This window comes from Drosophila busckii, chromosome 3L (genome assembly GCF_011750605.1).
Source record: "Drosophila busckii strain San Diego stock center, stock number 13000-0081.31 chromosome 3L, ASM1175060v1, whole genome shotgun sequence".
NCBI lineage: Eukaryota > Metazoa > Arthropoda > Insecta > Diptera > Drosophilidae > Drosophila > Drosophila busckii.
Window position 1 is genome coordinate 11,536,587 of NC_046606.1, and position 27,412 is coordinate 11,563,998.

Below are 27,412 nucleotides of genomic sequence, written 5' to 3' on the forward strand. Positions count from 1 at the left end.
GTGTGTGTGCAGCATTTCCTTTGGGTTATTTTCCGGGAACAACATTTCATGGCACTGATAAAGCTGCCATGGCAGCAGCAGCAGCGACAGCAGCCAGCGCGCGTCGCAGTTAACGTTAGCAGCGCAGTCAGCGTACGCAGCGAAAACTGGGGAAGTGCGCAGTTAATGCGACGACGCAGCGAGAGAGCGAGAGCGCAAGAGAGAGCGCGCGCAAGCAAAGGGAAATTTGTGGGCAATATTTGTGTTTGTAGCTGAGAGGGAAATTTAGCTCAGACAAGTGTCGCTGCGAGCAGCTGGCTTGAAGCTAAAGCGAGTAGGTAAGAGCGGTGGGGGGGGGTGACAGCAACAACAACAATAAAGCCCCGGGGCATGGGCAAAGCCAACAAAATATTTGACGCAAGTTGCGCGTCGGCTTGCCCATAGAAATATTTATGCCTACAGCGCTGTGTGTGTGTGTCTGTTGTGTGTGTGTGTCTGTGTGTGTGCTGCTTGCACTTCAGGCAATGTCAAGTTGACACTTTTGAGCAACACAGTTGCTGCTGCTGTTGCTGCTGCTGCCGCGTGATTAGCAATATTAAAATGTTGCAACTGCAGCGCTAACGTCAACTTTGCTGCAGGCTTCACTGTAGCTGCAGGCGCGCGCTTACAGCACAGCGAACACCCTCTACAGAGGTTACATTTGCCATTGTTGTTTGTTTGCGCCATTTGCTTCCCAGCGCTAGCATCGCGTTTGCTCTCTCGCTCGCTCGTTCGTTCGCACTCGTTTACACTCGCGCAATTGCTGCTGCTGCTGCTGCTGCCGTCGACGACGACAATGCTTGTTGTTGTTATTGCTGTCCACCCACGAAAACAAACATAAAGGTGCAACAATGACGCGCGTAGATTTTTCCAACACACGCGCTCTCTCTCACACGCTGAACTGGTGACGACGCTCTCTTCGCTGCTGCTGCTGCTGCTGCTGCTTGCAGGCGCAGCTGCGCTCGCTCTCTGGCTCTCTCGCTCAGTCGGCAATTGCAATTAGCGCTCTCGCTGTTAAGTCTTGAGCTGAAAGTGAATTTTTAGCGACTGTTGTTTGTGTCTGATTGCAACATTGTTCAACTTAGTTGGCATTCGTTTTGCTCACGAGCCACAAATGTAGCTGGAGTGGGTGGTTGGGCCCCTAGGCCTGTCGCCTGAATGTTTGACTAACAGCATCGATCGATGTTAATTGTAGGCTAACAAATAGTCATAAATAACGCAATTAAAAAGTATAAACTTGTAGTTAAAAATTTGTTAAATTTCCTTTCTTCCTTTGTTTATTTGTTGCAGCTAACGCTTTAAATTTATTTGCGTTGCTTTTACTTTTATATCTCTAACTGCCTCAAGATCATTTCATGTTGCTTACATTTTATTTGGCTGTGCTGGCAACCCTGGCAACCTTTTCTTATGCCGCATACGCTTAAACATTTAACAGTCCAACAGTTTGCAGGGTGTAAATCAGCCCACGCGTCGAGCTCTCGCTCTCTTGTCAAACAAGTGCGCGCGCTCTCCGTCGCTCTCTCGCTCTCGCTCTCTCAAGCTCTGCTGCTGCTGTCGCTGTTGCTTTCGTATGCTTCCGCTTGTTGTAATGCCGCTAGCTGCTGCTGCAGCGCTGCCAACTGCGCTGTCGACGCTTTAAGGATTGCTGCTGCTGCTTGTCCATTGCTAAAAATCCTACGCAATTCGCGAGAGTCCTTCAGTCGTTATCAGACAAGCGAGTCCAGCAGTCGTTGCGTTCTGTTCCTTAGCCGTGCAAATTCTCACTCAAGCATTAATAGCCAAGTAGCCTAGTGAAAACAAAGCCAAGTATCAAGGAAATCAATTCTCGAGAACTCTTAACACAGACAGACACACAAATCGCGAGCGCAAGTAGTAAATCGGCCATAAGCATCCGTTTAAACAGAAAATACACACACACACTCACCAACAACAACAACAACAACAAAGTTTCTTCTACACACAACTACAACTACAACTGAGTTCAATTAAAGCCAAGCGGCAAATCAAAGCAAAGCAAAACGCGTTAAAAATATATTTAGAACAAATTACAAGTGAAACAATCTATAAACAAAACAAAGTTTAGTTCATATAAACATAAACAAAAGCGTTAATACTTGAGCTTTAGTAGTGTTAAATAAACAAAAAGAGCTTCTGAACCCCACACAAAAAAAACGAAACAACGAAACGCACGCAACAATAACAATCAAAACTTAAAGTTTATAAACAACCCAAAAAAAAGGCGCGCTTCAAGTTCTCTCAGCTGTTTTTTGGTTGGTGGCCGACGGTGTAGTTCGGCGCCTCTCATCATTAGAATTCCTGTCGAAGTGTTGCTATAAATTCAATCAAAATTTCACACTTTGGAGTAAATCTGTTCTACGTGAAGCAGCCAGCGGAGTTATTTCAGCAACCGCCGCCGCCGCCGCTTCAAACGCTGACACCGCTGCCCACGCTCCAAGCGCCGGCAACAATCAAAGCGATAAGTCCGCCAGTGACAGCAGTAGCGCCGCCACCACTGACGCCGACGCCGCTGTCAGCGCAGACCGCCACAATTCCAACAAAGAAACTAGTCGTAAGTCGAAACAAGAAAATAATAAGCAAAAGACTTGTTGAGCTTCAACAACAACAACAACAAATTTTTACTTAATGCATTTAAAATTGTCATTTAGTCAACAAAAATTTAAGCTAATTGCTCTGCATTTATACTGGCGCATTAATAAGCTGCCAGCCCACAAACAAAAATCGTTACAAACAAGCAGAAAAAACATTTCTTAATTATTAATGTGCGCTAATGTGAATGAAAGTTTTTTGGCCTCCCCAAAAAAGTATGCTATGAATTATTTTCGGTTCCTCATTTTGCTCAAGTTTTATTTTTATATATGCATTACTTTTATTTTTCGTTGTTTTGTTTGCGTTTTTTTTTTAACAAATTTCGCTTTGCACGCAATAAATTAATTTATGTCCAACGTCAGGGCACGTTTTCGCACCCAGCTCTAAATAATAAAGAAAACTGTCCAAAAACGCGCCCGCTCTCGCTCTATCGCTTGCGCTGCCCTGGGGGCGCACGTTTTTCACCTGTGCGCATTCATTACAACGTGTCGTTTATAAGATTCAAGCTTGCTCTTTTTTTTTTTTTTGCTGTTGAAAGTAAATCGTTTTAAGTGGCGCCCATGGCCGCTAGCGGCGTCCAGCTGAACATAGAAATTAAAATGCTAAAGTCTTTGTTGCTATCTCTGTCGCACACACACACGCGTCGCTTTGACTTTACACTTGTTTATAATAACGTTTGCTTGTAATTTGCTTTTAATTTGTTTGGCAAATGCCAACACTTCAACACGCAGCACAAAAGGACAACCAAGCAAACGAACGCGCAACGTGGCAAGCAAAAAATGTCATAAAAATAATTACGCACCGCCGTTTGGCAATTCGCGTGCCTCAACGCAACTTGCTGCTGGCTGCCCCTAGCCGCTGTCGTTGCCTTTGGGCCGCGCCCCACACACATAAATTTTATAGGCCAGCTGTAAACGCGTATAAAGGCTCATCGAAATGCGCCCATAAATAAGTTGAAAATATATTTATAGTGTGGCTTTTTTCGCTGTACACACACACACACACAGCCCACAGCTGTTGTTTGATGAATCGGCCAGAACACGACTCTATTTAAGCTCATAAAGTTTCCAAAGATTGAGCGATTGTTTTGAACTATTTACAATTGACATTTACAAGCTCGTTGCTTGTTTGATTAGTTCCAAAAAGTGTCATTAGTGGGTTAAGCAGTGACCAAAGCGCTAGAGCAATTAATGCAAATGGGCGCGCTCGCTGCGGCTTTGTAGCTCTAATCATGGCTTAAGCTGTCAGTTAAATTTAACTGCCAAATCTACATCAAATATGCCAAGTGAGGCACATAAATCTAAGCGATTCGCTTACTGCAAGCTGCACACTCAGCTACACCTAAAGCACATTAGCCTGCGCCTTTGGCTTTGGCTTCGAGCGCTTGTCTAACTGCCATTTTAGATTTGTGTCTAGTGACTTTGGCTTGTGGTAAACACTTGAGTTTAATGGTTTGTTGACTGCCTAGCAGACTTACAAAAAAGAGAAGCAGCGCAGCGTCGTTTGTATAATAAAATTGCTACGCTCTTTGCCGTAAAAACTTGGCTAACGATAAGCGAGCATTAAACTGCCAAAGCACTTCAAAGCACACACGACTCGACTCGACTCGACTCGACTCTCGACTGTTTTATTATTTACTAACTATTTTATTTGATTGGATTTAATACAGTCACTCAGTCGGCTAGCATTTAAATATATTTGCTAGTTAATCACTAAATTTGCTTTCATTTACACGGCTGCAAAAATGTTTCGTTATGCTATTTTTACTGCCGCGCCAGCTCAAGTTTTTTGTTGCCTCTGCTCCTTTTTTATTATTACTTGTTGTTGTTGTTGTATTTGGAAGTGGATCAGCTGGCATATAACACAACTCATCCAACTGCTTACACACAAAGCAACGCGCGCGGGTGTGAGCGTGAGCTGGGCCAAGAGCTTTAGGATCTGAGCGTTAAGCGCTGCTTGAGGGGCTTAGCCCGCTCGCCCGCACTTCAGCAGGTTTGTTCACGCTCTCGAATCGCATTGGGGACTTTGGGGCATGGTTAGCCACAGGCAATTAGCTGTCATGCATATGGGAGAAGCGCAAAGCAAGCGAATACGAAATGAAACGCAAAGCGCAAAAGGAAGCCGCAAATCAAAAAGCATAAACCGAAAAAGCAATTGTCAAGCAAATTGGCATTGGCATTGACTGCGTTGAGATTTGATTTATCAACATGTTTCACGTGCCACATGCCACACACACACACACACGCACACACGCACAGCTAAATCTTTGACATTGTTACAGTGCAAAAAGCCAGACCGGGGTACCCAACTGTATGTATGAGAGGCAATCACAGCATTACGGCGTATTCGTTTTACGCGTCGCCGCATCGAAATGTGCGTGTGGTGCTTCAACTGACGCGTTTCCGTCAAGTGCAACAGCAGCTGGGAATCGGGAATCGGGAGTTGGGAGACTACGCCGTGCGTGGGTTTATTAAAATTTTAATATCAACGGGGCAACAGTCAGCGCAACGCACTTGGGGGGGGGGCTGGGGCAGTCAAGTAAAAAAATGTTCGCGTGCATGGGACACAAAACTTTTGCTTCCTTTTTTTTTTACAAATGTCGACGCACAAGCAATCAACCCCAACTCCAAGTAGTAGTCGCTGCTGCCAGGATGCGAGCGGCAGCTGCTTGAGCTTGAAAGCTGCTGCTGCTGCCGCTGCTGCCTTCAAATGTGTGCGTAAGAAAATAAGTCATTTTCCCTTAAGGGGGAGCAGCAGCTGGCAGCCTTGACTGCAGAAATTCATCGATTGAATACAATACAAATATGTCAACGAGTCGCTTGAGATGTCGTTGTTAAAATCGAAGACGAAGTAGAAGTCTCAAAATCTCAGTGAGAGCGCAGCGCGCATAGGGAAGACATGAGATTTTAGCTCATTTCAATGTGTGTGTGTGTGTGTGTGTCGCTTCTTCCCTTGGGGTGTAGGATTTTTAGTTCGTGGTAGGGAGGGCGAGACATGGCAAAACCAATCAGTCAGCGGGAGTGGCTTTTGCCGGGGTGTTGAATTACGGGTATTTTGTGTGAATTGAATTTGGCAAGCAGGCGGGCTGACTGGCTGGCTGACAAGGCTGAAAGCCAGCGGCAGGCAGAGACGCAGCCCCAAAGACGAGCTGCTGTCACATAAGGAATATAACGAAGACAAGTTTATGTATGATGAGATGCACTGCAAGAAAATGGTGTTGAATTTAAAAGAAATTAAATAGAAATATGCAAATTTGTTGAATTGTAAGTCAAGAGTGGAATGTGAACTTTTGTTTTTGAATTTCAGCATTTGATAAGCTTAGCTGCTCAATAGTTTTATGACATTTAGAGAGATGAAATGCAGCTGCAGTAGTTAAGAAAAGCTGTGCATAGCTTAAAGTTCGTTTAGTAGTAAATAAGTTAACTTCATATTATGATTAGAAATTATTTTAAGCTCTGCAAGGCAATGAAGTTAAATTTAAAAGAAATTAAATAGCAATATGACTGCTTTGCTAACTTGATGAATTGTAAGTCAAGAGTGGAATTTTAAATCTGTTAAATGGAATTTCTGTTTTTTATAAAGTCAAGAATGGAATTTTAACTTTTGTTAAATGGAATTTCAGCTTAGCACTAGCTGCTCAATAGTTTTATGACATTTAGAGAGATGCTTGCTTTTGAAAATGCAGCCAGTGTTGCCAGATTTTGAAAGACAACATAAGCTAGATTGAGGAAAAATCTAAGCTACAATAAACTAGATTGAAAATTTGCGTCAAAACTAAACCTAAAAACCTAAAACACAGTTGAAAAATGAAGTCGAAATTCCTGAAATTACGAATAGTAAAAGTAAAGAAAAAAAAAGGTCAGCGCCTGCCAATTAAAATATGATAGATTTCAGGCTATAAGCTATTCGCTACATTTATAAGCTTCTCCATTTTGAAATATGAATTAGTTAAGAAAATCTGTGCATAGCTTAAAGTTCGTTAAGTTAACTTCATATTATGGCTAACAGCTTGAGTAGAAATTATTTTGGCTACTAAACTTTTTAACGCTTGTGCTTGCAATTGAAACTTAGCAACGAAATGTTGTGCTAATTTCTCTCAGTGTGTTGTGCCACACACATTCATCGAAAGCTCGTTGAAGACTTTGACCCCGCACCTAGTGCAAAATTATTTGCAAACGCATTCCATTTGAGTTACTTAGCAAAAACAGCGACAGGAAGCAGGCGCCAAGTGACAACCACCGGCGGCAATCAGTGGCAGCAACAAAACAATAACAAGAGTGTGCGTGTGTACGTGTGTGTTTGTGTGTGTGTGTGCGTGTATGCCAAGGGGCAAAGTGGTGGCAACGAATTGTTATTTTATGAAATTGCAAACACAATCAAGTTGACAAGATGCCTTTGTCTTTAGCTTTAGACACACACACACATAGCTTGATAAATATAGCTGTGTATGTGTGTGTATGTGTGTGTGGGGTAAATCGTCAGACAAATAAATTGCACTAATGGAGCTGTTAACGTGGCTTTTGACTGGGCGTAGTTATAAGCAAAGTCAGCCAGGCAGGCGCGTCAGTCGAAGCGACTAAAAAATTATTTGAATTGAGTGCGCAAAACTAAAAAACAAAAATAGAGCAAGCCAAAAGCCACTCGACAACAATCCGCTTTGGGCAAAACCAAAGTTGCAACAGCAACTTACAGCATTGTTTTTGGTCTACCAAACTATGCTGCTGTCTGTAGGTCTGCAAGTTATTAGATTCATTTCAAGTTGCATGGAAAAGTGCACTCCAAACACGCAGACTGAGCGAGCGAGCGAGCGAGCGAGAGCGAAAACTTGTGGCAAAGTCACTCAAAGTGAAATTTTTCCGTGAGTTGTAGCTAAAGAAAAAAAAAGTATACGCAAAAAATAAAGCAGGCAGCGTTGACAAGCAAAGCAAAGTGCAGCAGCGCAGAGTGAGGCAGCAATAGAAAGAGAGAGAGACAACAGCAAACAAAGACCGCAACACTATAAATGTGGGCAACTGGCAAATGTTGCCTACAAAAGGGCGCAATCGAGTCACAAAAGAAACCGCAACATCAGCATTTGCTCTTCTGCCTACACACACACACACACACACACACACACAAAGCAAGCAGACTCACCCTCTACTGGTGGCTGGGTGGCTGGCTAGTGGGCGTGGGCTCTTAGTTGAGGCGGCACTTATTTCAAACAATTAAGTTGATATTGTAACGACTTTTGTGGAAAAAGCACAAACGAGTGCAAAATGCGAGAAGACAGGGCCAAGCTCAAGCGCAGCTAAGGTCAGTCTTGGGTGCTCGATTGTGTGGGGTGGGCTGCTTGGGTGTTTGCCCGCGTCAATGTATGAGTTTTAGTCAAATAACAAATAAGGCAAAGCGCAGACAAGCGAACTTGGCAGCATGTGGCCCCAAAAAACCAAAGCAATCTTCTAGCTTACATAGCGTGGGGTGGTGGCGTAACTTGTGCCAGTGCCTGGTGTGAGTTGTTGCTGCCAAAAGAAAAACATAATAAAATCAAACCAAAGTGAAGCTGCTGCTGCTGCTGCTGCGGCTGGCGTCACACGAAAGTAAAATAAACTGAAAGAAAAACAAAACAAAAACTTGCGAAAAGCGCTGAGGCGACGTTGTCCACATACCAGCAACAACAACAACAACAGCAACTGCTGCTGCTGTTCATATTGCTGCTGCTGCTGCTGCTGCTACTGCTGCTGTTGTTGTCTCTCGAAATTGCTATCAGTGTTACAGCTGGCGGCTGTCCTGCTACCCAACGTAGGTAGCACAGGCGTCAACTCTTGTGCTACACAAGTTGTACACGAAGTTCATCAACTAGCGCCTGAGTAAAGTAGCAAACAGCAACAGGAGCAGCAGCAACAGCAGCAACAGCAGTTATCCCACAAATGGCAGCTCTCTAGCCAAAGCTGTTATTATGCTTGTAAGCATACACTGCAACAAAAAAATGATAGCAGCTTAAATGAGCTTAGCCTGGCAGCAAAAGCTACTTTTGCTAAGCACATTAAAGACTTTTCAATTTCAACGATATATTATAACATTTATTTATTTAAAGCTAGGCAACGACATAAGCTTTAGATAGCAGCGCCTACTTTTCAGTTTGAAAAAATCTATGCTACTTAAAATGTTGAAGTTTGTTGAATTTAAATAGAAAGTTAAGCTAGACATGAACATAAAGAATTTGAAGAGTAGGTTGATTAGAATAGAAGCAGAAAAGAAGGAAGAAAGTCGCTTTTAAGTTGTTTCGAGCTTTGCCTAAACAACGAACTTCAAAAGCTGCGACTTTAGTCTATTGAATTCCGTTAAGAGTAGCATACTAAGACTATCGATAGTTACTTTATCTAAAACGACTATCGATTGTAAAGAATTTGGAGCTACGCTTCAATTAGCATAAGAAGAAATTCAAATGAGTAATGACCTTTGTCTAATCAACGAACGCCACAAGCTGCGACTTCAGTCTATTGAATTGTAAGACTATCGATAGTTACTTTATCAACAAAGACTATCGATTGTAAAGAACTTGGAGCTACGCTTCAATTAGCATAGAAGTAAGAAAGAAAGAAGAAAGTCACTTTTAAGTTGTTGCGAGCTTTGCCTAATAAACGAACTTCACAATTTGCGACTTTAGTCTATTGAATTCCGTTAAGAGTAGCATACTAAGACTATCGATAGTTACTTTATCTAAAACGACTATCGATTATAAGGAATTTGGAGCTACGCTTCAATTAGCATAAAAGAAAGCAAGAAGCAAGAAATTCAAATGAGTAATGACCTTTGTCTAATCAACGAACGCCACAAGCTGCGACTTCAGTCTATTGAATTGTAAGACTATCGATAGTTACTTTATCAACAAAGACTATCGATTGTAAAGAACTTGGAGCTACGCTTCAATTAGCATAGAAGTAAGAAAGAAAGAAGAAAGTCACTTTTAAGTTGTTGCGAGCTTTGCCTAATAAACGAACTTCACAATTTGCGACTTTAGTCTATTGAATTGTAAGACTATCGATAGTTACTTTATCTATCGATAATTGCGCTTTAAGCTTCAAATTGTTTACAAAATGTTAACTTTTTCAAGCAATTAGCTGCTAAGCATTAATATTGCACTCAATTAAACAGCTGCTGTTTAAGTTGTCTTTGATTCACAATTTATGTTAAATTTCATATGCTACGCTTTTCTCACAGTATAGCCCTAAGTTGTTGTTGTTGTTGTTGTTGCTGTTGTTGTTGCTGCTGCTGCGTGTTGTTTGTTTGCCACCAGAATGAATATTGCCCAAGTTGCCAACACACTTGTGTTGCTGCTCCTGCTCCCCGCCAGCTGTTTCTCGTCATCGTTGGACGAGCACACACACACACACACACATAGCTGCTGGCTGCCCACCTGTGCTGAAGAGCAGCCTCAGCAGCCTCTCTGCACTCTCAACTTTTTCGTTGCTGCTGTTGTTTGTTTGTCTTATAAATTTACTTACGCTTATTTGCGCTGGAAATGAGCTGGCCATAGTAATCTTGGCCCCAAAAGTGCAAAAAGCAGACAACAACAAAATATAAAAGCAAAGTAAACTTGTAAAAGTTTCGTTCGACAAACACACGCGGCGTATGCGCAATAATTTACAAAATTATTGTGCCAAATTGTTGGCTTGACATTGAGCATAGCATAGTATATGCTTTTTATATGATTAGTTGACAACAGCAACAGCAGCAGCAGTAGCAGCAGCAAATGTAAATAAGCAAACGAACATTGCTGGCAAATATTTGATTTTTATTTAGAAAAAAGCAACAGCAACAACAAGGGCGAGCGCACTAATAATAATTGCTGCAGAACAAACTGTTGTCGGACTTAGTTGGCAGCTTGCATTGTAGCTTTAGGTTTACCCAAAGCTTAAATATTCAAGTTGCTTTAAATTGTCAAAACTTGATTGCGGCTTTAGTTGCAAATTATGCACAATTATTATTTTATTTGCATGAGAGCATGTGAATTTCAATTAACAATAAGCATTGCTATGCTCAACTTAACAGCATACAGTATGCCACAAAAGTTATTACACATAAATCAACGCACGCACACAGACGCACAGTGAAATTTTTAATCAAAAAGTGCAGCATAGTACGTCAAAAACTAGTTGTGAACTGCGCTGTGTGCATTTTGTGTGATTTGATGCCAAATGAAAGTTGGCAAAATACTTATTTGATTGCTTTGGCTAAGCAGCGAGCAGAGCAGAGCAGAGCAGAGCAGCGCAGTCAGCACCTGCCCCCCACTGTGCAGCGTTTGGCTTTGCTCTATTTTATAGCATTTACTGCTTGTCTCAATCGCCAATCAATACACACACACACACACACACACACACATGCAGTTATTCCTTATACTCATTGGCGCTGCTCAATGCGGGTGCAGCCACATCCTGCGCTGCCGTGCGCTGCGTTTTGTGCACAGGAAATGTTAAATGATAATGCGAGGCACGCAGTTGTTGTTTTTTCGTTTCAGCATATATTGCGTATACGTAATGCATTTTGATTTCACTGTGCGTGTGGGAGGATAACAATTTAAATCGTTGGCGGTCATTTACGTGCGCGCCATGCAAAATGCAAAATGCATTGCCTGCCTGCCCCTTGTAAATTTGTAATTGTGTGCGTGTGTTGTCTACTTTACGGCCGCGTGGCCTTTATTTCCGCTTTACGCGCTTCCCTCCCACTAATAAAAATCGTTTAAAAAACCGCATGACAGCAACAGCAGCAGCCAGCACAAACAGCCAGCCAACGTTAAATAATAACAATCATGAAAACAAAAGTCATTTTATACACTTTGACATTTTATAAAATGAATAGGGTATGCGAATTGGCGAAATGTATGAACAGCAAGAAGGAGACGTGGCAGCCTCACAAAGTATATATTATGCTTGATCAGCTAGACAAATTGAGTTGATCGATCAATGTCTGGACCTACAGCCGTCTGTCATGAGCGACAGTTTCTTAGCCAACTATAAGAGCTAGAGCTACCAAATGTGGTATTAGCTGCTCCTATATACAAACTCAAACGCTATTATTTTTTATTTCTCCCCCCTCCCACAAAACGAAAAAAACACGATTTTAAGCATTAAAAAATATTTAAAATCTAAAAATAATCAAAGCTATATTTTACATATTTTAGACCGATTACGATTCCGATTTATGTGTGTGTAGTCAAAGTGTATATAAAAGTTGTTTGCGCCTAAATTTAATTTGTGCACTTGTTTTATTTTTTTGCTTTTACTGCTGCTGCAGCAGCTTAACCTGACTCGTGGCTCGTTCGCTCTCTCTCGCTCTCTCTGCTGCCGCCCACTTATCAACTCACAGCCAGTGCACTCGCCACTGACAGATTTATGTGGCCCAGCAACTTCAAACTGCAACGTGCCGCAATAAATCTCAGCTAGCAAACTAAGCTGAGTGCAAGCGAGACAGCGACGCAGTAGCTGTTGCTAACTCATTCGCAGCTAAGCTTATTTGTCTGTCTCTTCAGCTGTCGCTCTGCATTCGCATTCGCTCAGCGTCTTCTGCTGCCTTTTGTCTTCCATTACTAAAATTAAAATTGCGCGCTCTACTATTACAAAAGTGAAAAAATGTGAAGAAATCAAAACCAACGCTCAATTTTCAGCGACGCTCTTCGTTACTTTGCAATAATTTTTCATATTTTTGAGTTTCTTTTACGCTTCTGACAGCTCTTTACACTTTAAAAACGTCGCATTATTTACGCTGCTCTTAGTCTGTCTGTCTGACACGCCCACTCACTCACTCGCTCGCTCGCTCGCCCAGCGCTTTGTATGACTTTTCGTCTTGTTGGAGCAGCAAGACCTAAAAAAATATACATTAAATTAAATTATGATTTCAGTGCTCGAAACACTCAGCTTCTCAGTCTCTCAGTTACTCATATACGTTAAATTCATTTGCTGGCTTTGCTTTTTGGCGTGCTGTATTTTTAGCTTAGACCGCAAAGGGGCGTGGGCGCAAGTTTTTGTTGTGTGCGGCTGCAAATCTTCAACAATTGCCCTGATTTATAATTTCTGCTTAGCAATGCAAAATACTTGAGCCGCCTTAGATGAGAGGCGGGCAGGGCAGCAGCAGCAGCCGTCGCATGTGTTGGCTTAGCATACAAATATTTTGCTGTTTGTTTGCCTTAGTACGCATTAATGCTGAAAAGCTAAAGAGAGAGTGAGCGATGTGTGTGTGTGTGTGTGTGTGATGAGCAAGTTGACAACAGCAGCAGCAGCAGCCCCTGCGCTCTATGCGCTCTGTAACTTTGGCTTGCTGTCATGCATAATCCTGAGCCTGCTGCTGCATCAGCAACCAGCCCAGCCAGTCATACGTCTCTCTCTCTCTCTCTCTCTCTCTTGGTCTCATCATAATGTGGCGGGGCTTGTAGTGCGCTTATGCATAATTTACCCGCTTGTCAGCAGGCGAGTGAGGCGAGGAGCGACCACAAGCAGCAGTCGAGGGTACGACAGCAGTCAGTGCCTAGCAAATTTACAGACAGCATTGTAGGCCGCTTTCACTCTGTTTAACTGACAGAGCTCAAGTTCTGTGTGCCTAGCACAACTTTTCACACACAAAAAAAGAGAAAAATTCTTGTACGCGCCTGAATTTCCATAAAAGTTATTCAAGCAAATTACAGGTACTAATGCTAAAGCAACTAGATGAAATAAACTCAAGCAAGCCAGTTGCAAACGACGGAAATGCAAAGAAGCGACGCAGAGTTGAGCTTAAGACAAGCCAAATACAATTGCATTTAAAATAATTACTTACGAGCTTAAATTTGTAGTTAACAATAAAGAACTGTTGAAATTGTTAACAAAAGGGTTTATATATATTTTATTAAAAGCTAACGCACAGTTGCTTACTTGAAATTTCAACAGAAATGATTTTTAAAATAAAAACACGAAATTAATTGCATACATTTTGATTGTAATTTGACAAAATGAAAATAAATTCATTTCACTTTTGCTATACAGCGAGTTTTTTGTAATATTTTTATATTTCATTTAGAAGAATTGAATCTTTAATAAATAAGCTGTGTAAATTCTTTATAATTCTTAAAATCTATTTACTCAACAATTCAAACAACAAAAGAAAAACGAAATTAATTGTGTACATTTTCATTCTAATTTGACAAAATGAAAATAAATTCAGCTTACTTTTGATATACAACGAGTTTTTTCTATTTTTAATTCAACAGAAATTCATTTTACATAAATTTTATATATTCAATTCAAATAACTGTGAAACGCAAGCCAAAACTTCAACTACCTCTTATATATTATTTTCATAAAATTACTTTTGTTGCCTGGCGCTTAAGCTGTGTAAATTCTTTATAATTCTTAAAATCTATTTACTCAACTAAATCTATTTATTTTAGGCAGCCTTCAATTTAAAGTTGTTGTGTGCGCAATTTCGCCGAATTACATTTTATTTAAATGGCTTGGCTAAGGGTTGAGCTTGGAGCTGGGGGGTTGGGCGCTTTTGCTTTTACTTCTATAGCTGTTGACTGATTGCTTTTGCGTTGTGTGTGTGTGTGTGTGCCACAGACACAAAGAAAACACACAAAACAAAAGCTCAAACGACATACTGAGGGGGGAAGGGGGGGAGTGGGAGTCATGGAAACGAGTAAGCTAAACACAGAAATGCGTGCGCCATAAATTAAAGTAGTTTTAAGTTTGGTTTTGCTAAAATGCTGTTTCGCTTTTTATATACAATTTGTTGTGTTGTTATTGTTGTTTTTATTGCTGCTGCTGTTGCTTTAGCTTTTGGTTTTGGGTTACTCAGTTGTCGACGTTGCTGGTTTTTCGGGTTCGCTTTTTTGGGCTGTGTGGACCGCCCGTTGTTACAATCGCTTGAGTGCGAGAGCTTGAGCTGCTACGTTTTTCTTTTTTTGCTTTTTGGGGTTTTGCCTGCTGCTGCTGCTGCTGCTGTCCCTAAAAATAGATGCACAAATGTGTTTTAATGGTTGCCCGTTTATTCTTTTTGGCGATTCGCCGTTCGCTATTCGCGCAAGGGTTTGGCCCAACAATCTCTGCGCTTTGTTATGCCGTCTGTCGTTTTTCTATGTGACTGAATTTATTTGGTTAGCAGTCGTCGTCGTCTCTCACTCTCTTTTAGCAATCGTATATATCTTTGTGCGTGTTTAGCTGCCATTCGACAAAAGTTTCCTGGCCGCTTTTTCAAAAGCGTCTACGCGTCGCTGCGTCTCTCTGTGAGTTGCCCCAAACCCCAAGTCAAGTCGTCGTCGTCTCTGCTGCTGCTTGTTGGTTGCTGGTTTTTGTGGCATTGCCCAACGGGTGGCAAATGGTTTTGATTTGATTAATGAATGCTCTAATTAAGCAAAACCGTCACCTAAAGCGACTCAGTCGCTCAGTCGCTCAGCTGCCTTTTGACCTTGCAAACGTTTGAGCCACGCGCTTAGACCAAAACTAACTTTACCGCAAGAGCATTGCGCTTCCTGTTGCGGCAAGACAAATTATTTTGGCCAACTTAGGAATTTCATTCTCGATCTCATTTTCATTGCCGTTGCCGTTACGTTACTGCAAGTGATTAGCGTTAAATGAAAGTCAAGCGGACTAAAACTTTATCGAAATTGATTCCAAATGGTTTTCTTTTTGTGCAGCGGGGTGCCGCCGCCGCCAACAAAATTTCAATTATATGCCCACCTTAATATAGAAATATTTATTTCTTACTTTCCCTTTTGCTTTTCGGGACAGTGATTGCGATAATTACGTAATGGACGCTGCCTAATGATGATTGTGTGTGCTGCTGGTCGCCAAAGTTTATGCGATGAAGTAATTGCCAGAAGTGTCAGTTTTGTTTACACTGCAAGAAAAGTTGAGCGCTTGAGCGCAAATCAAAGAGCGAGAAGCAAACTCAAGGTCCACCAAGAAGAGTTCAAGTTGAAGAGTTCAACAGAATTGATCTATTGCCAAAGCATTTGTTGCTTAGTTATGCAAATTTAAAACTTTAAGCACAAGTTGCCTGCTGCTCTAGCTCGACTGCCATATAAATTTAAACAATGTTGAAAACATGCTGCGTTGGCACTTTTTAACCACGCGCCATGCACAGCAGAGAGCGCATTAGAGAAAGAGAGGGAGAGAAAGAGGGAGAGTGCTTTGTTGCAATACTTCAAAGTACAAGCTGTTTTCTCTCTTTCAATTAACAATAATGATAACTGTCTAGCTGTCGCTTCGCTCTCTCTCGCTCTCTCTCGCCTCTCTCTATGTCTAGCTCGCTCTGTCTCGCTTTGGCTTTGAGCGTGTGTGTATTTAATGTCGAAATTATGGACGACAATTTTAATGACAATTCAACTTAACAGTAGAACCGACAACAACAATGGTCGACATGCGACCAGCAGCAGCAGCAGCAACAACAAGCAGCATGTGTGTGTGTGTGTGCCACAGACTTTGCTGGTCGTTAGTCGTTGCAACAACAACAACAATGATGCTGCTGCTGCTGCTGCTGCTTGGCTTGGCAGCATCAACGGCAGCAAAACAGTTTCCGCATCCGCCAGCCGCCATTGTGCCAGCATGCCAATGCCACACACACACACATGCACACATACATAAGCATGTACATGTTGCTGCTGCTGCTGCTGTCGACGACAATGCGTGTGAGTTAAATGTATGCGCATAAATTAATAATTAATTACACAGAATTACATTTCGGGCTTGTTGTATAATATTCATTATTGTTATGCATAAATAAGGTGACTCTGCCTCTCTCTCTCCCTCTCGCTCATGCACTTGCTGTCTCTTTCACTACAATTTGTGTGTGGCTGCGTCAATTTGCAAACGTTGCTTCAATTTAGTTTTTGTTGCAGCTTATCAGAAACTTTTAGCTTAGCAACTCTTTTACACTCAAAGAAAAATAATGACAATTTATAATTTGATTTGAAATTGTGTGCAGTTTATTATTAAAAGAAAGTTTGATGACACAAAGTGCTTTGGAAAAATCTATAATAGAAATTAGTTGAGCAATTGTTAGCAATATAAAATGAAAATAGTTTGCTAGCTTTTCAACTTATGCACACTTAAAAAAATACTGCAATCTAATGCTTGTTTTCTATAGCAAATTGCTCTAAAAATTATATTGCAAAGTAAATTTGCACAAAAAATATTAAAATCACTTTTTATATGTGTCCCAAACGCACACAGACAAACGCCCACGCACACACACACACACACACACATCAATCTTGAAATGTATTTATGCGGCTTGCTTGTAATATATTTCATTTGATTTACAAGCACTATCCTTAGCCAGGCAGACAGAACGCACGATTTGCATTCCTTTTGATGCTACTGCTACTGCTGCCGCTGCCGCTGTTTTTTTATTACTGGCTCCAAGTCGCAAGTCCCAGGGGCATATTCAAATGCTGATTTTGCTAGGGGAGCCTGGGCCAGGAAGCCCATTATCCCTTGTCAGTGGCATAAACGTGTTTATTGGCTCGACACAAGGACACATTGCCGCATAAATATCAACGAAATTAAGGCGCAAAATATTTGCCAGGGCAATAAATCAACAAAGTGTGTGCGCGTCTGTATGTGTGTGTGTGTGTAGTGTGTGTAGGAAATTGACCAAAAAGTATTAGTAACGGAAATTGCACAAATTTTTGGTCAAGCTGCGTAGTTTGGTAGGCATATTTCGCCCACATTGACGCTCAGCCTGTCGCCTCCCCTACGTTGTTGTGTGTTAATTTAATTTGAATGCTAGACAAAAGCACAAATGGCATTGATCAAGCTGTGCGTATGTAGTGTGTTTGCGGTGTGAGTGGTTGCGTATATTTATAGGCCACAAAGCATTGTTAAACTCTTTGCTTTTGTTGCCCGCTTACAATGCTCATATTTCAAATGGCGTCGCCACGCTCATAAGTATGCAACACTTTTTTCCCACGAGCCTTTTGTGCCTTTGGCAGCCATTTTGTAAAATTTGCATGGATAATTTGTCACTTTGAATGATGTTGAAGCTTGTTTGAGTGGGTTAGACCGAGAACCTTACGCACTCGCCGCCCGCGCCCGTTCCCCCCTCTCCACCCACCACTTTGGCTGTCTCTCACACTTGAAATGCTTTGCGGGAAGTGCGGCAAATGTTACAAATTGTTGTCGTTGTTGCCACAGCGATAGAGTCTGAGCACACAGCGTAATGGAATTGCCTGTATGCTTGGCTTGTGTTGTGCTCTGGCGTGGGCGTGGGCGTCGAGGCTGGGGGCGGGGGGATAAAACATAATAGCAACATGAGAAAAAACAACTTTAATAAACTCGCTTTGCCGACTAATTTGACAATAAAAAGCAAATGTTTCAGGCCTAAGCTTTAATTTATATAAAAAAGGTAACTAGTGGTGTGTCTGCCTCCCTATTACACAACGGACACACACATCAATGCACATGCTTGTAAACGGTTTAAAAATTACGTTTTAATGAACCAATGTTGGTCCGCTGCAGCAAAAACCCAAAAAAGGGCAGAAAGCCCAAAGAAACGCAGCGAACGAACGAACAATCAGTTATACAAATTCAGCGTGTATTAAATGGGTTGAGTGGGTGGGTGGTTGGTGGGAGGGTGTGGGTGTGGGTAGTACATATGTAGTTGGCTGACATTCACGACAGGTTCGCGCAATTTCCCAGCCAAGTTGCTCCCATTAGCCACATAATTTTAAGTGTGTTGCGTCGCGTTGTAGGCATGGCCAGCATAAAGAGCTGCGGAGGCGGTGGTGGGGTCAGGTAAAGGGCTCTGGCATGAGCTCATTTAATATTAAAAGGATTTATGAGACATTTTCCTTTCATTTTGACAACGCTGCTGAGCGAGCGAGAGCGAATCTGCAAAATGAAAATTTCACTCGTTGCGTTGATGAAATTTTCGCTTAACAGAATTTGTGACGCTTGGCGTGGTTAAAGGGTTTTTCACATTTCTAACGCGCCTGTGTGCCACTTTACTATAGGCAGCGAGCCCGCCACGCCCCGCCCAACGCCAGCACGCTCGCCCCTTTTAGAGCTGCTGCTGCTGCTGCTGCTTTCAAGGCTCGACTATTGTTGTGTGTGGCGCAACTTTGGCGCTGGTTTAGCTTACGCCAGGGAATTATTTGAGTGCTTTTTGCAAAAAACTTCACCCCTCGCTACCGCTACCGTTTCCGCTGCACCCCCGCCCCCTCATCGCTTCCTGGAATTGGCCGCCCTATCGCGATCCTAAGCGTGTGAAAGTGCAGACGCCGACAACCGCTGAATTGTAGCAAATAAAATCCCCACTACCTCCCCTTGAACTCACTCGTTTCTTTATGTGTGTGTGTGAATTTTGACAGATTTGAAAATTATTATGCAAAATGAATAATTTAGTTGAAAGTGTTAAATTGATTTTGCCCTTTCACTATACAAAACACAACAACAACAACAACAACAACAAGCCCACGTCGGAGATGATGGCAATGCTGCGCAAATTGTCAGCGCTGATGGGCATTTTCCTACTCCCAACCCAACACCTCCCCCTCGCCCCACGCTCTGCTGCTAGCAGCAGCGCTGAAAGTCCATTAAAACGCGCTTAAAGGAAACAGCAAACTACATATACATAAATCTGCTTGCGTATAAAATATTACACAAACAAACACACACACACACACAGAGAGAGAAAAGCAAACGATAGAGAGAGAGTTACAAATAACGTTGGTATGCTTATGAAGCTACTCGCACTTGAAATTGCAAAGTAAAATAATTTAATGGCATTTTGCGCGCAAATTTAAATTTAAATTAGAATAATAAAGTTGGCGCATTTTTTTATTTTAACTACAACTTTATTAGTTAGCGCTAAAAGTTGATCATGAAAGTTGCAATGAATATAAGAGCTGCTTATTATGAGTAGCGTGTTAAATATTGTTTACTTAGTTTAAAGTTTAATAAAAGATAAATGAGCGTTGCTTGAGTAAAAGCATAAGAGATGAAAAGAAGCAAAGAAACGTGCAGTGGATAAGCTTATTATAAATTCTATAAATCATAATTTGCTTTAAAAAGACTTAAGATAATGTTATGTCTGCAGCTTATCGATAGATATGCTAGACTATCGATAGTTAGCAAGCGAGCTGAGGTAGAGCAAAGTAGAGTAAAGAAGAACTTAGCAGTAATACTTAAGTAAATGTTCTGCCAACATTTGTGCATTTAATTATTAATCTTATACGTTCTTTGTTTAATTCCATATAATTCCATATAAATCAATGCACTTATTTAAACTTTTATTGAAAGTTTGCAGCATCTTAAGCAACTGAGCGCAGTTTGCTACAACTTCAAATGCCTGCAAGTGTCGCTCTAGTCATTAGTACACATTCTTTTGCTGCTTTGCTAGCTAAATAACTCCTTTTGGGCTGTAATGAACCCAACTACAGGCATTCGACGACCGACCAGCACATGTGCCAGTCCTTGCTGCTATCTTGCTCTGCGATATCTGAGAGCACAAGCTTAGTTGCTTGTCAGTCAGCCTGCATTTGTGAGCGGTCAGAGCTCAGAGCTTGGGCGAATACGCCTTCAGCTTGCTTTTGGGCTATACGACATGGCCACGCCCATTACTGACGTCATTTGTCAAAATTTTGGCAGCCTGATGTGGGGGGAGTATCCTCGTGGTTCGACTAGTTGTAGTCCTGCTCATAGTCACAGTGGCTAATATTGACATTCCTAATCGTGTGCTACTGCGTGCTGCTGCTGCCTTTGCTGCTGCTGGCCGTTAAAATGCCGTGTCACTTCGTTAGTATGCGTGTGTGTTGCCACTTCGTGCTGATCAATGTGGCTTGTGTCTTGGTCAGGGTCGTGGCATCTGCTGTTCGCTTCGTTTTTGGGTGTGTTTTGTTTTTGATTCATGTCGCGCTATCAGTGCTGGGCGTGTTTCTCTAGCAGCCGTAGCGACCTTATTATAAGTTTATTTGATGATGACATTGCGAAGCCAGCAAATGACTGACTGACTGTCGCACTGACTGACTGACAGACAGACTGACTAACTGTCGAGTCAGAGGCCAGTTTCAGTTTATTAGTTTAAGTAGCTGCCTCATTGGCAGTGATTAGCGCTTGGAATCAAGCAACAGCAAAAGTGCCACAAACTGCTGCCGGGCGCTGTTTGAATTGCTTTTTAACAACGCTGCAATTTCTTTTGCTTTTGTTTTACTTTGCCATTCTCTGGAACTTCCTGCGTTCATTCTGCTCGTTTTCTCTCTATTTCTTTTTTTTCTTTTTGCGTCATGTCTGATGACCAGAACAGCAGCAGTGGCAGCAGCTAAAGTTGTAGCCCGAGTTGCGAATGTTGTCTTGGACGTCATGTTGTTACTTTCTTGCGAAACGCACTTCAGTAACAGCGATAGTTTTTATACTCTAAGGCAACAATATAAGCAATGGCAGTTAAAATTACCAAAAACAACTATAAATTGCAAATTGTTAGCACTTTGCTGCAGTATGACACTTTTTTTGTATGAAAGTCTGAGTAAAACAGTTCTATATAACATTAATAACTACAAATAAGCTTACATAGCCTAACATTTGTTGTATAATAGTTTATTGTATAACACTTTACTGCATTATGACAGTTTTTTGTATAACAGTCTTGCTAAAACAGTTCTGATTTAACATGCATAACCAAAAACAAGTTTTCTTGAGCTATGCTGTTGTATAAAATTTTTTTTTATAACACCTTACTGTATTATGACAGTTTTTTGCATAACAGTATTGCTAAAATAGTTCTAATTTAACATGCATAACCAACAAAAGTTTGCATAGCTCAACAACTGTTGTATAACAGTTTTTTGTATAACAGTTTTGTATAACAGTTTTTAATAAGGCGTATTTCTGTAACAAATAAGTTTGCTTTGCTTATGAACTGTTGTATAACACTTTACGTATAACAGTCAAGCTGTTATACTTGGCAAAGAGCATTTAGTTTGCGACCTGCATAACTGCACACTGTTTTTTTTTCTTGTTTTTTGCCTCATTGTTTCTTTGTGCAAATTGTTAGCAGAACGCCCGCAGTGCCCAGGACCCTGAACCAGTAATACAAGCAAACTCAACTACAGACTCAAGACCCAACGCATCAGACCCAGACCAGACGCCTACTCAACACATGGCTAAAGTGCAAGCCCAAAGTTTGTGCAGACAAGAATTGAGGTGGAGTTGAAGCAGGCTAGGCCCTGACCTAGACACGCCAAAGCAGTGCCTTGCCAAAGACTGCATCATGACTAACTTTTAGTATAGCTAACTACTATGATGTGGTAGACCTCATCAAAAGTGGGTGTGTGTGTGAGTTGGTGCGACAGCACAAGTGTTTTAATTTTACGACATTGTATGAATTTTACTGCTGGCACAGCAGAAACATCAGCACCGCTGTTACATATCGTTAGCTTCCTTAACGGACGTATCCCACATCTTCTAGCCTTCAACCAGCCCAGCCCAGCACCAGCACCAGCACAGCCCAACCACCCACCTACAAATAACCCCACGGCCTGTTGTCTGTGTAGTAGTGTGCCGTGCTCATAAATTGCAGCTTGCAAGCTTCAGTGCAATCAGCGTCATCAGCTTCATCCGGCCCTGCAGCAGCTAAGGCAAAGCCCAAACCCAACCATGAACCATGGGCAGCATTTGTTGCGTATTTAAAGCTAAAAATTTAAATTACAAAAATGCATAGCAAGCAAGTTAAAGCAAAAAAATGTTAATATAAATTGTCAAGTGCAAGCTTTAATTATTTAGTTGCGTGCTTAGCATATAAATTTAATTGAAATTAATCGTTTTCTTTGCTAAACTTTAACGCTGCGCACAGCTGACAGCGACCCACTGTCGCTTAACTGCCGTCACTTAACGTTAACAGTTTACGCTTGCCTGAGGGCTAAAAAGGCTGGCGTTGCAATACGCACACACACACACGTATAGACGCACACAGACACATGTGGCAGGCAGTGCGCCTTGCCATCATTTTTGGTGCTGCTGCTGCTGCTGCTGTTGCGCTAACTGCGTAAAGTTGGCACTTGAAACTGTCAGCTTAAATATGCCAGCTGCACACACACACACACATGTACGTACTACATAAAGTGCACAAAATGGTGGACGCATTGAGGCAACGCAAGTTGTTGCCGTAAGTTACAGCAACGGGGCTGGGCTGGGCTGGGCTGGGCTGGGCTGGGCTGGGCTCCTTTCAGTCTGGCGGGGTCATAACTTTTTTTTCGGCTAGCAGCTAAACCCCCACAAGTGTTAAGCCCAGCGCCACCCACTGCGGGTCATAAATGCATATTTAAATGCCAAAAGTACAGCTAAATTAAGCAGGCAACAATTTCCACTTACGCTTTACGCGCTCATTCGCTCATTCGCTCATTTCGGCTTAACTCGATTGTTTGCTTAACTTTTCGCCTTTTCCTTACTTGCAGATGGTGACGAGAACGAAGAAAATCTTTGTGGGTGGCCTCTCGGCGCCCACCACATTGGAGGATGTCAAAAGCTACTTTGAACAGTTTGGTCCGGTAAGTGCAAGTTACATGCCAATTTTTATACAATAATGATAAACATAATGCTGTATATATATAATAAGCTGCATGTCATGCAAGGCAATGCGCAGTCAGTCGACAATATATATATACTATATAGTCAATATAGCGCAGGGTAGGCTGCTGAGCAATGACACCTTCACTGACGCTGCCACTTGCCACATTTTGTTTGATCAATAAAGCTGCCAAAAAAAAAAGTCACAAATCAAACACACACACATACAACACTGTGTGTGTGTGTGTGAAAAGTAGAAAGGAAATAAGGAATATATATCCGTACCAAATTCAATCTTGACAAGTACTGCAAAGCGAAGTAGACGACGCGACAGCCGCCGCTCCCACCCCAACCCCAACCAATCGCCACTTTACCAAATTCTGTTTTTCACCTGCAGCAGCAACTCCACTTAAACAGCGGCTCTACACACATGTGCATGTGTCTCTCGCGCTTTCTCTCACTCTCTCTCTCTCTCTCTTTCTATGTGTGTGTGTTTGCGGCTGAGTGCTATTCGAGTGCTCTTTAAGTTCGCCATTCAGCCATGTTTGGCAGTTCGTCAGTCAGTCGACAAGGCTGCGATTATAATGGGCTCAGAGCTCGGGCGGGTTCTTGTTATAGCGCACAAAACAAATTTTTAGCACGAGCACAACAAAAACAAACAACTTTCTTGTTGTTGTTGTTGTTGTTGTTATGTTGTTGATTACGATACTAAACGAAAATCGATTTGTTCGTAACGCTTTTATTTTTTGCAATTTTAATGAGCGACTAGCTTCTTAAGCGGCACCAAAGGCTGCGCGAGTTAACAAGGATTTCATTAACGATATGCAAGCAGCAAAAAACACTTGAGCGATATCTTTCAAGTGTGAATCTATTCGAGCAGAAATTCTAAATAACGATAAGCGCTCCAGAATTCATAACGAGTGTGGAAAAGCTGAAAAGCTGCAGTTGGCTTTAGTTTTATAAAAAGTTTTGACAATTTTTAAACTGTGAGCTAAGCTAATAGCAAATTTGGCTACGTTTCTAACGTATACTTAATGCGTATACTTCATTTTGAAAATAAAAAAATGCGTACTTCAGCAAAATTATCAGCTAAATACAACTAATAAGCTTAGAAACTACTGCAAGCTTACGTATACTTAATGCGTATACTTAATTTTTTTAATTGCAAAAATATATAAATTAAAAAAATAAATACAAATAATAAGCAAACAAAAAAAAACAAACCTCGCTGAGGCAACAAATTAGACTGTTATACCTTATGCGTATACTATTTTTTTTTAATATGACAAAAAATATTGCATTTAAATGTCCAAATACAAATAATAAGCACAAAAGCAACTGCGAGCATACAAATTAGGCTGCTTAGCTTACGTATACTTAATGCGTATACTTAATTTTCAACTTGACAGCCTCGCTTGCATTGTTTTATTTGCTTGAGCGCATGCCTTGCCTCACAACTTTGTCTTAATTTATCGCCACATCACTTAACACTGCCCCACATTTTTAAGTCCACAGACTCTCAACAGATTTGCAATTGCTCGCTCCCGCTCAGGTGCAGCTCTGGCGGGGTGGCCGCCCGATTGGGTGAGCCGCCGCCCCGCTGATAATTGACATAAATTGGCGCAACTTTTTGTCAGCTCTTCAAACCGCCGGCACGTCAACTGGCATTTGCGATGCCTCATTGCGTTGCGCGCCAGCGACAGTCGATAATGCGAATATAATGACGCCAACCCCACATCCCAACTTGTCCGCGGAGTGCGCGGCGCAGACTCCCTTAGCACATAAACGCCCATCAATCAAATCAGCGCCGCTGTGTGCGAAAAATGCTTTTAAGTAATTTTCATCATCATAACTGCGCGCACAGCAAAGGAAGCTGTCAAAATCTATGACGATCAAATAGTTGCCAAAAAAAAAAAAAAAAAGCAAACCAAATAGCTATAAATGATAATGCAGCAGCTTTGCTGTGATGTGGGTGGGGGCGTGGTCAGCCTTGCTGGCCAAAACAAAGGCAAAGCTAACCAAGCGCATCGGCTTAATGGCAAACTTTTCAATTAATACGCATTCGCCAAGCGAAAATTATAATAATAACAAGGCAAAAGTTTTCGACAGGCAAAATAACAAAAGCTACAGCAGCAGCAGCAGAGGTATATAAGCTATATATTCATATAACTTGGCCTGCCCGCCCCGATCTGCGGCTTGTCTACAAAGTTATTGATTACAACTAATCCCCTTTTGGCTTTTTGCCTGCCGCCTCATTGAGCAGCAGCGTCGGCTCGCCAAACAGATTTGCCCATAAACAAAATAGCAAAATTGCCAGCGCCCCAGCCCACCCCACCACCCCCGTCCATTGTTGACTGTATAGCCTGCAGTGGACAGGTGCCCAGCGAGGCGTTAATGACTTTAGCGGCCATTTTTCTTTTAGTTTGCTGCTGCTGCTGCTCCTTAGCTGAGAAGATGGCAGATAAGCTCTACCCATGGGTAGATTGGCTTTGTCGTTATGTCGTTGTCATTGAAGACGGGCATCCTGTAAAGATTGATTAGCCAGGATGACACAGTCAGGCACGAGGCAACAACAACAGCAACAACAACAATATGATTAATAGTTGTTGCATGTTGCTGATAAAAATAGCCCAACAACAATAATAACTGAGCGTGCGCCTGTCTATAGCGTAATTTACGAGCCTAACAAACAAACAGGCAATTCGCAATATATATAGTGAGCGCTGTATATATATTTATATGCATATTCTTTTCTGCCTTTTTATTTGCCTTGCAATTTATGTTTGAAATTGTTGCAAAGCGCATTGTTTGCACATTTACAGTTCTGTCTGTGTGTGTGTGTGTGTGTGTGTGTGTGTGTGTGTGTGTGTGGCAAATGTGGCAAGCTCTAGCTGCAGCTTGTTGTGCTAAATATGCTTCATAGCGCAGGCTTTTGGTTTTGATTGTGGCATAAATATAAACTAGCAGCAAATATTTGCCAAAGGCTTTAAAAATTGCAATTTCAAATTGAAACCAAACTAAGGTTCGCAGCTTAGCTAAGCAAAGTGAAGACTCGCGCCCAAAACTCAAACTAGACAAACTTAAAGACCAAAGTGCAAAATATAATTAAAATTTAAAAAACCAGCTACTGTTGTAACGTGGCTGCAAAATTTATGCGAAATGTATTTGGCTAATAGCAAAGTTTTCTACGCATTTATAGCCTGCAGCTATTAAATATTTTATGAGCAGCAAAAGCAAAGAAGCAGCCAAAGATATACATTTCAGTCCAGCACAAAGTTGACCAACGAATGCGGCAATCTGTGCCTTAATTTTCAACCCGCATGCCATATATATGCTATAGTATGTGATGCAATGATAGTTGCCACACCTTTTAAATGCAAATCACAAAAACTCTCTTACAAATGCAAAATGTATCACAACAACAACAACAACAGCAGAAATAACAGCAATAATAAATAGCACGAAAGCTAGGCAAAAACCTAAAACCCGAGTTTCAACAAAACAAATGGCAAAATTTCAAATTTTCTGTGTGCAGTTTTTAGTGCACAAATGCCTTACATTTAACTGATGCACACACACACACACAGACACATATATATATATAAATGGGTAGAATGGACCCCGAAAAACTGACCTCAGCTGCTGTTGCAACCTTTGCCACTGATTTTATTGCAGCTGCTGCTGCAAACACTGCGATAACAAAAATTTCACATGCACACTGAGCCAAAAAGAGTGTTAGAGAGAGAAAGAGAGAGCGAGAGTGAGTTAGAGAGCGAGCGTACTGGACGTTAGTTAGACAAAAAAAAAAAAACAAGCAAAAATGCAAAGCTCTTTGGCTAAAAAATTGCAAATAAACTACACATTTTGTAAAGCCCCAAGACCTCTGCCACCACCAGCAGCACCCCCCTCACCATGCCACCCCACCACCCCTTTGGGCACCCCTCTCAATTTCCACTTAGCTGCAAGTGCTGAACTATGGCTGAGGTATATGGAAATTGCAGTTTTTGGCCAAACAACTATCAGGCTGGCTGCAGACATTGCCCTGTGGCTTTTAAAGGTGTTTACGGTGTTTGCATTTTGCCTTGCCCCGGCCACGCCTCCTCCCTGGCCCTCTGGCTGCATAACCTCCAGGGGTTAGTTAATTTAAGCGCTTTTCATAAGCATTTTATGATGCTCTGAGCTGAGCACCGACTGCTGTCGCATGTCCAGGGCTCCAAACTGGCTGCCAGCTGATTTCTTCAGACCACAAGCACACTTAAAGGACCTAGGACCTTCAC

The 27,412-nt window shown here is 41.8% G+C and overlaps 1 protein-coding gene across 4 annotated transcripts in view; it reads left to right on the forward strand.

Annotated features, from left to right (window-relative positions):
• Positions 1-1,725: 1,725 nt before the first annotated feature.
• LOC108600098 (RNA-binding protein Musashi homolog Rbp6) overlaps positions 1,726-27,412 on the forward strand; it is a 74,162-nt gene continuing 48,475 nt past the window's right edge. For all 4 annotated transcript variants that reach the window (XR_004458853.1, XR_004458854.1, XM_033293829.1 and 1 more), the window contains exons 1-2: positions 1,726-2,587; positions 23,024-23,116. Coding sequence is in view for 2 of the 4 variants with exons in the window: in XM_033293829.1 (XP_033149720.1) it covers positions 23,024-23,116 (93 nt within the window). In the remaining 2 variants the exon portion in view is untranslated. The remainder of the gene's footprint in view (positions 2,588-23,023; positions 23,117-27,412) is intronic.